The sequence below is a fragment of the Carya illinoinensis genome, chromosome 9 (genome assembly GCF_018687715.1).
Source record: "Carya illinoinensis cultivar Pawnee chromosome 9, C.illinoinensisPawnee_v1, whole genome shotgun sequence".
Taxonomy (NCBI): Eukaryota; Viridiplantae; Streptophyta; class Magnoliopsida; order Fagales; family Juglandaceae; genus Carya; species Carya illinoinensis.
Genome location: NC_056760.1, coordinates 7954125 through 7964051, shown reverse-complemented (window position 1 = coordinate 7964051; position 9927 = coordinate 7954125). Strand labels below are relative to the sequence as shown.

At 34.7% G+C, this 9927-nt stretch overlaps 1 protein-coding gene across 3 annotated transcripts in view; it reads left to right on the top strand.

Moving 5' to 3' along the window:
- The first annotated feature begins 1684 nt into the window (after positions 1-1684).
- The window catches only part of LOC122276539 (protein CHROMATIN REMODELING 4-like), a 30597-nt gene continuing 22354 nt past the window's right edge, over positions 1685-9927 (top strand). The window contains exons 1-5 of one of the 3 annotated variants that reach the window (XM_043086351.1): positions 1685-2269; positions 4124-4350; positions 5457-5558; positions 5705-6478; positions 9770-9874. In XM_043086351.1, coding sequence (XP_042942285.1) covers positions 4132-4350; positions 5457-5558; positions 5705-6478; positions 9770-9874 — 1200 coding nt within the window. In that variant the 5' untranslated portion in view covers positions 1685-2269; positions 4124-4131. Of the gene's footprint in view, positions 2459-4123; positions 4351-5456; positions 5559-5704; positions 6479-9769; positions 9875-9927 lie in introns of all 3 variants that reach the window. The other 2 variants (XM_043086352.1, XM_043086349.1) reach the window with 2 other exon arrangements.

Here is a 9927-nt window from a genome sequence, read left to right as displayed (position 1 = left end):
TATTTTTTCAAAATTTAATCAAATAGAGAAATAGAGAAAGTGTCTATTCTTTAGCAGGCCAAAGACTTGTCACAAGTTATCCATTATCATGATCTAATGTCAATTTAGAAAATATATGTCCTTAGCCGACATAACACCAACCAACACATGAATCATGAACTATCTTTTAGGCTTGTCTCTTGTGGCTAACATTCGAGAGACTATAATGATCCAATTATTATGTAAAAATAATTCTCATAAGTTCATATTCGTTTTAGAAAAATATAGTTGTAAGTATAATTACGTACTAATATGTATACAAGTTTAATATGATTGATCAAAAAGTATATTTTATTGAAAGCAGTATTAATTTAAATTTTTAATATAAATGAATTAGTATTAATACGCAGATTAGTACACGACTTTGCTTGTACGTAGCAAGACTCATTTGTTTTTATTGGAACATATATCTGATCATTTGAATATCTTTAGCGACATTATGGGTAAATTCTTTCTATAGTTATATTTTTTTCCCATCACACAAGATAATAAGGTCTCGTTAGAATGGTAAAAGTGTTTTATTTCATCTCATAATTATAATTTTTTTAAATCCAAATACAAAATATAATAAATAATTCAAAATTTTCATATTTTAATACAATAATAATATTATAACAATATTTTATTCAACTTTTAATTTTTATCTAAAATTATTTCATTTCATATCAGTATCAAAACCATACCAAACACAACAACATTTTGAAGGAGTAAAAAACCGCAAGGGAAGTTATAATTTAGAGTGAAAATAGCCAATTTGGAAATTTAATGTTGAATTGAAAATAATAACGATAACAATAATATGAGAGAATAAAATTTAAAATTTTCAAGATAAAATAATAACAATTAGACACGATCACGTGGCTATAAGAGTGGATGGTTGGATAACAAAATCCAAAGAGAGATTGAGTGATTTAATTATTATGGGATAAGTTACGGTGTATATTATCTAACGGATGGTGCCATAGCTACCGACAGAACCACCGAGGGTGTTAAATTCTTTTTTGAAGGTTTTTTTAAAAAGGAATATTTTTTTTTTGGTGTATTTGAAAAAAATAAATAAATAAACACAATATTACAAAAATAAATAAACACAAATGCTAACAAAAATAAAAGATGATGAATACACTTTATCAGTGTGTTGTCATTTTCCGTTATCTAATAGTGCTCAAAATAGGCACCTCAAACTTTAACTGTAGTTTGCTATGCAGTTTAGATAATGTGTTTGGTTAAAATTTAAATGAAATATTATTATAATATTAATTTTTTAATATTAATTTTATTTTAAAATTTAAAAAAATTAAATTATTTATTATATTCTATATAAAAAATTTTAAAACTTAAAATTATTATATAAAATGAGAATATGAGATGGTTTTGTTCTTGTTATCCAAACCAGCTTTAATCCAAGAGGAGGGCTGTGCACATCAATATAACCCATTAGCCGTTCAAGGGCCACCATGTAAGTTGTAATGCTCCTTCTATATTTGCTTTCACTTGGCAACATCTATTTGCAACTTACCTAAAATGCATGCAGACAGACTTTTTTAGTAATTGGTTAGTCCTGCAATCTTTTTATATTCAGTAGCAGTGATCCTCATCATCAAAGATGTCAATCTATTGCCTTGCTTTTCATGGAAGGGAGGAAAAAAAAGAAGGGACTAATGCCACATTCATCAAACTGCTATTTTTGTTGGCTGGGTCTCTGAATGGGTAATAGCTATGGAAATGGGACTGTAGAATTGTCTGCAAAGTGCAGCAAAACAGGAAAGAAAAAGAGAGATAGAGAGAGGAAACAATAAAAATTAAAACCTGCTGCAAATGAAAAGGTTGAATAACTAAAAATATCAGTAAAAACACAGCAGCTCCAGAAAACACGATGGCGGCTGCTGTGATAAAAGAAGGAAGGCAAGAGAGAACGAGAGACTCATATTCCCTCTGTATTTCTCTCATCCTCAGTAGTGTAAGGAGACTTGGGGAAGGGAGAAAAGCAAACAGAAGAGAGGATGAGGAAAAGGAAAAGGAAAATGGGGAATGATGGGGAGAGAGCAAGAAGAGAGAGGACATAAGAGAGTCGTCGTTTGCCACGTGGCGAGGTCTGACTGGTTGAGTGCTTTGGGCTTCAACAACATACAGCAACAACACCACCAACACCAACACCAACTCTCTCTCTCTCTATGTGCTGCCGTGTCAGAGCGTAACCCCGTCCTATGACCCCGGCGAACCCGTATTTGTATGCTTCTCTTTCTCCATCTATTTATTCGTTTGTCGCCCACTCTCTCTCTCTCTCTCTCTCTCTCGTATTCACCATCATCTATCTCCGAGCTTCCATACCCTAACCTATTTCTTTCTCGTCCTCGCACTATCTCTGAATCCAAGACAATATTTCTCTATATTGTTCTTTGATCTGTTTATTTGATTGGTAAGCTTCTGAATTCATATGTGTACTTTGATTTCCTGTGCTTTCTTATGCATTTCTTGGTCGGTACTTCTGTGGGTATTATTTGCGTAATTTCAGCTGACCCATGTGTGCTTTCATGCTGATTTTGATGTGAATGTTGTTCGAATTTGGAGTTGTTGGGTTTATGGGTTGTAATTGCTAATGCAAAAGTTGGGGTCTTTGGGGAGTTATTAATTGGATTTGGCATGGTTGTGTCATTTGTGGTTCCTCAAATGTGGTTTTGGGTTTAGTACGCGTTGAATGTGTGTGCATGCTGAAGTTGATGTGATTGGATTGTTCAATTTCAGCATTATCATTCTGTTTTGTAGGTGTATGTAGTCATTTATTGATTAATGGTGTTTGACTAGATGGTTAACTAGATTCAACAATTGGATTTGTTGTAAGTTGGATTTGGCATTGATGTTTCATTTGGTGGTTATTTCTTGCTGTTGGAGTGGCTATTATGTGTTTTTTAGAGCTGCTTTCGCTTTGGTATGTCAGAATGTTGCCGGTAACCGTGCTGCATTAAGTGAATATATAATTATGTATTGGTTAGCTGCTCAAGAATTAATAACTCTGCCTATTGTTGTGATAGCCATGAATCAGTTGCCTGCTAGCAGAATCTGAATGATTATTGCTGTAATGTGTTCTAAGTACTTTTTATGGAACTAGCTTCTTCCCACTTCTGCTTCAGACGTGGTAAACCACAAAGTGAAACTCTTTTTTGAATCATCAGTATTATATCACGTTCAATTTAAGCATTGATGCTTACATTCTTTTTTTCTTTGTTTTAACCCCCAAATGACTTGTTGTCCCATAATTATATTTCCTATAGTTGAATTGATGGCGTCTCCACCTGATGAAATGTGTCTTGGTTGTAGAAAGGACTGTCTCTATGAGATATGTGTACTAACATCTGAAATTAGCATCAATTTCCAATTGACCCCTTGGAATTGAAATTTTCCTTTTTAAGTCTTGTTTCCTATCTTTCGCCCATGGGCACATGTTTTCACGGTAAGTATTGATTGTACTTTTAACTTATCAAAAAAAAGTATTGATTGTACTTTTAGAGTTCTATTTATTTACAAAATATCTATTTTCAGTGTTATTTTGGGTTGTTTTTTTATAAGTATTGTTTTGGGTTGTACTTTATCAAACTTATACTTTTGGAGTCCAATTTATTTATAATAGATCTATTTCCAGTAATTTTTTTTTTGTTTTGGGTTGTACTTGATCAAAATTATACTATTGGGGTCCAATTTATTTATAATAGATGTATTTCCAGTATTTTTTTTTTGAGTTGAACTTTGCTCACTATCTACTATATTTGGATATTCTTCACGGTTATTATTGAGAACTTCTCAAATTTAGTTTAGGTGATATGAAAGTGGTTGACTATTGGATTTAGCTCATATCTTGTCGTCAATTATCTGTGCCTTTTCTTTTCTTCATTTCTGTCTCTGTGCCTTGCTTATCTTGATCTTTCTGCTGTTTGCTTCGAAATTTTGCGTCTTATTCAAGTGCAGAAATAGAACATCTTTACCTTGCAGCAAAATCTTGTCCAGAAGCTCTAACGAATCAAGTATCAACCTTATTGTGAATGCAAAATTTACGTCTGTAACTTTTAACCACCCATGTATGACCCAGGTTGAGAGATGAAGGAAAACGGTTCATCAACTAGTAAAATGATTAACAGAAACTGGGTCTTGAAGCGCAAACGGAGAAAGCTACCTTGTGGAACAGTTCTAGCCAACAGTAAAGAAGATAGTTTGTTGGTATCAGAATCCCCAAAGAATACTTCTTTGGTTAAACGCGAGCTACAGAGTGAAATTAAATCTGAGCGATTTTCATCCAAGAAGAAAGGGAATGATGGGGTGAGTTATCTTTTGTGCTTTGTTTCCTCTCTCTTTCTCTCTACCCATTTTTCTGATCATTTTCATCATTTTTGGGGCAGCTTCTTAATCTAGCCATGAAAAACCTGGGCAACTGATTGCCTTTTTTCCTATCATTCTTGTGAATGTTTTCAACGTTTTGTTTCTTTTTTTCCATTGAATGCGAAGAGTAGTTTTTCTTTTGCGAACATTAGAGTCCACGTACAAGTTCTACACTAAATCACTTGAAATGTATTTTAACACAACATTTTGTACCCATCTCTCCTGAATTTTTAAGCACTTAATGGGAGCTGCTGTTGATGGAGTTACTTCATCATTACATGATGGCGTTAATTCTTCTGTGGATTTCTTTGCCTCTTCTGGCATGCATGCACTATGTCACAATTGTTTATCTGCCTGAATTTATTTTATTTTATTTTATTTTTTTTTGTGCTTACCAAAGTCCTCTCTTTGTCCATGCTTGTTTTTGGAGTGATAGATGATATTTACTCTCTTGATGAATTAATTTTTAGTTTGTAAGAGTGATTAAAACTGTGTAGTATTCCCTATAGCTCAAAAACTTGAACTTTACTATTGGTTCTACAATTTTTGAGTAAAATTAATCTTTGCACGTACATGGGCTTTTCTGCTACTAAATGAGCCACTTCTTAGAGATGAAGGCAAACAAGTTAAAGCTCACCTTGAAAAAGTTTACACTTGCATTCACTCACTGTAGATATCGTTTCATGTCATTTGAACAAGTTTTATTATTATTTTGAACTGAAGATACAGTTCAATACTTTATGAGATGGAATCCTTGCTAATGATGGAATCTTGTTAGGTATTCCCGGAAAATGGATACGTGGTACTCCTGTTCCATCACAAAACGTCATGCCATTAAAATTGCTTATATGTAAGCACCACTTTTTAATGACATGGCATACCATGATAGGATGAGAGTACTACATATGTGTACTCCGGGACTACTTAATAATTACTCATTAATGATACTTTCTTTTGCTTTATCTGTCTTTTGCAATGTTGGAAGCATTTTAAGGATTCACTAACTACTTCCTGCTTTTGCTCTATTCAATTCCCTGATCTTCTAGTATTACTTTGAATGCGTTGTCTGTGATCTTGGCGGCAACTTGTTGTGTTGTGATAGTTGTCCCCAGACCTATCATCTCCAGTGCCTCAATCCACCTCTCAAGGTATGTTTTTGTCTACTTTGAGCTAGTTGACTCGTGTGCTATCTAATTTATTTATCTTGTATTTCTAGTCAGAGACACCAAAACTCGGTGCTTGTCTTTTACTTGTTTCATTAATTAATTAATTATTTATTTATTTTCACTTGAAGCGCATACCAATGGGAAAGTGGCAATGTCCAAAGTGCTGTCAGAAAAGTGATCCTTTAAAGCCCATAAGCCAACCTGATACCATTTCAAAACGGGCAAGAACAAAAATGGTCACTGGAAAATCAAAAAGTGGAATGCAATCATCTGACATTAACAAAGTATCCCGGATTTTTGGAAGCTCCATTATTGCGAAGAAAAGATCCTCCAGCAAAGGAAAATCTGTCAGACTCCTTGAACAGAAACCTGTCTCTTCCCGAATAGATGTATCCTATAGCACCAAGCCAAGTCATCAATCCCTTGCTCTTCTAGAAGGTGGTTCATCATGTGTGAATGTTGATGATGAGGATAAATCTAATATATCTCCTATGGACTCTCCTGCAGACAGGAAGTCAACCTCTCCTGCTAAGGAAATTTCATCTCATTCAAAAGTTACAAATCCAGAAACAACTGATGAAGATCCTGAGGGGAAGCCTGATTTGTCTGGTAACAATAAGTCTCCTGAAAAAACACTTATTCTTGCAATAAGTGCTGCTACCATGGAACATAGAAAAAGAAAACAGAAAGTCAATGATAATAACAGCCAAAAGAAACGTAGGACTGATAAGGGAAAATTTAAAGTTAGCACATCTAAGAAACGTGGATCCAAAGCAAGTAATGCAAGCCCTGGAACTAGTAAATCACATCAGAAGCGCAAGTCTGTTAACAATGGGGTTTCCACTGCTTTGTTAAAGGAAGGTATTGGAACAAAGATCTTAGATGTGCGGAGGAAAGATGAGGTATCATTGATTTTCTATCTGTGTGATGTGGATTTTGGTTATCTATTCCTTTGCAGAAAATGTATGTAGAAAATTTTCCATGTAAAACTTACAAGCATGGAGAGTGGAAATGTTAGTTGCTGAATGCTTTGTTAACATGTCAAATACAACATTATTATTAATATTATCATTTACTTATCAAAAAAAACATGTCAAATACAACATGCTGCGGAACATTAGCACCATGTTGCATTTCTTTCTCTCTCTCATACACACACACACGTGCATACACGCTCGCACACTTCTCTCTATTGTTTCATCCCCTCTCTTTTTAGATCTTATTTGGATGTAAACATGAATTGTGACCAAGAAGAGCTTTTAGGTTGTACCAATTCAAGAATTTGAATCAGTTAATGCAAACATGATAGTTGGTCATGACCGATGCACCTATCTGCATAGGCACGAAGAATGTTAGGCGGTCTCATTATTCATAGGCTCTGAATGAAGAACCTATTTTGTCTCCCAATCCTTTGACTGCCTAAATAGAAGGCTACAAAGTAATTTTCTTGTTAATCCCATCAATTTAATCTCTAGTATCTTTCTGGGATTTTTAGACAAATAGGCCTTCATTTACAATCTGCTTAATTTGATATTTTTTTTTGTTTACCCATGTGCATGCTGTTTATTTCTTATATGCACGTGAAAAATACTTATTGAGTTATCCTCTCTCTCTCTCTCTAAGTGCTTGTGAACATGCGCCCAAAACGTACAGATTAGTATTAACTATGGTAGAATAGCATAAGATTATATAATGTTGCAACAGAATTGGTCATCGTTTGATTCTCAATGTTGACAAAATTTGGCATTTTTGTAATTTCTATCAAATGTATTTACATATTCTGCTCAACAACAAGAATATACCATAAAACTCTTTGGCACTTTGAGTACCATTTTCTTGTTTTCAATGTTTCTAATATTTTATATCACTGCAATACAAATATACCTTTGCTATCATATATGTTTAAATTTTTATTTTTTATTTATTTTTATAAGTAAGAAAGAATTTTATTCATCGAATGAAATAGGCGAAGCCCATGCATACAAGAAGTATATAAAAGAAAACTCCTAATTACATTCTATAAAGTAGAAAACGAAAACAGAAAATCATGAGCTGAAGCTCCATTAAGCACTATAGCCGAAAACCATTGAAATAAAGAGAACACAAAGAATTTCCATATTTCCACCATAATGCGCTCGTTATTATTATTATTTTGATAATTAATGAGAGAATTTTATTCCGTAAATAGGCATAGCCCAAGTACACATGATGTATACAAATGAGTACACCTAAATAAACACAACTAAAACAACACATTACAAATATTCCCATTACGAACTAGATTCTTCACCCAAAAACTTAAAGTACTAAAGGAAAACTCCCTAAGTTCCCCCATAGAATGTTCACTATCTTCAAAGCACCTCCTGTTCCTCTCCAACCAAAGGCACCAAATCAAGCACAAGGGGATCATCCTCCACGCTACTGCTCTGCTTCTACTCCTCCCAAGACCCTGCCAGCAAGCAAAGAAGTATCACCCAAGCAATACCCAGCCTAGCAAAAATCTCATTCCATAGCATAGTTGCCACCTCAGAATGAGGGAAAAGATGGTCAACAGATTCTCCATCCTTCTTACACATATAACACCAATCAACCACCAATAAACCTCTCTTCCTTAAATTATCCGTGGTTAATATTTTCCCAAGAGACACCAGCCAACAGAAAATGCAACCTTACTAGGCACCTTAGCTCTCCAAATACATTTCCAGGGATAATCTTTAACGCCATTACTGGTTAACACCTTGTCAAAAGAACTCACAGAGAATCTGGAATTTTCTGTAGGCACCCACATCAGACAATCCTCCCTGTTCTGATCAAACTTCATATCATATAATCTTCCAAAGAAATCAGAAATTTCACTTCCCAATCCTGCGCATCTCTCGTGAATTCCACAGTCCAATGAAACATATTATTAGAAAAATGATAAGAATCAGCCACTGTGGCCCCTTTATCTCTAGCAATCCTAAAAAGATTAGGATACACATATTTAAGAGCTGAATCCCCACACCAAGTATCATGCCAAAAATAAATCTTTGTCCCATCCCCCGCTTTAAATTTAATATTTTTGACAAAATTCCCCCATCCCATCCGAATAGTTTTCCACAAACCCACCCCATACACCCCTCTTACTTCATAAGTACACTAACTCCCCCACATCCTCCCATATTTAACATATATGTCTCCATAAAGCATTCCTCTCATTAATATACCTCCAAAGCCATTTCCCAAGAAGAGCTTTGTTGAAAAGCTTTAAATTCTGCACTCCCAAACCTCCACTAGAAATTGGAAGACAAACCTTATTCCAACTCACCAAATGAAACTTTCTTTCCTCCCCATTACCATCCCACAAGAAATTCCGGAAAATCCTCTCTAATCTTTTAGCCACCCCCAAAGGCAAAGGAAAAAAAGAGAGGAAATATGTAGGAAGATTAGAAAATGTACTCTTAATCAATGTAACTCTTCCCCCTTTTGAGAAATATAGCTTTTTCCAACCAGCTAACCTCCTCCCAATCTTCTCCATCACCCTTATTATTAAAGCATCGCTCGTTCCTTTCCCACTAATTACACCACATAAGATACAAAGGAACCATCTTCCACACAGCCGCCACTTGAGGAGAACTTTGAAGCCCAATCCAACATGCAAGCAGATCCACTACTTTCATAGGCGTAACCCAAGCCAGCCCAACTCTACTGAAAACACCATCCCACAATACCTTTGCCACCTTGCAGTGCAGAAGTAACTGATCTACAGATTCCCCATGTTTCTTACACATGAAACACCACTCCACTACAACAAATCACGCTTTCTCAAGTTATTGATTGTCAAAATGTTCCTGAGTGATGCTGTCCATATGAAAAAAATGACTTTGGAAGGCACATGAGACCTCCAAATACATGTCCAAGGAAAATGAGAACAATGCTGAACAGTCAACGCCTTATCGTAAGACCGTACTGGAAACTTTTTACTACCCATTTGCTTCCATAAAATTCTATCCCTCTCATTACCCCCAATTCTCCATGTTTAAATTTTTATTAATTTGTTCATATGTTTCTGTAATTTGCAATTGATGACTTTCTCAGTAATTGCGTTTGACATCTTAATATTATGGTGATTATCACCTTTACAAAGGTTGTTATTATCGTCATTATTCTTTTTGTTTTGACGCTGATTAGTAAATGTATTCAATTTAATGCAGAAACTTCCTCAGGAAGCAACTAAACTGTCACATGAATTAAACAAGGCAGATAATGTGAACAGAGCAGTAATTTCTGGAGAAAGCATCCCCACTGAACCTTTGCAGGTAAATGAATCTCTTCATCATAACATTTGTTGTATTGCTTGTTTTAGTGTCTT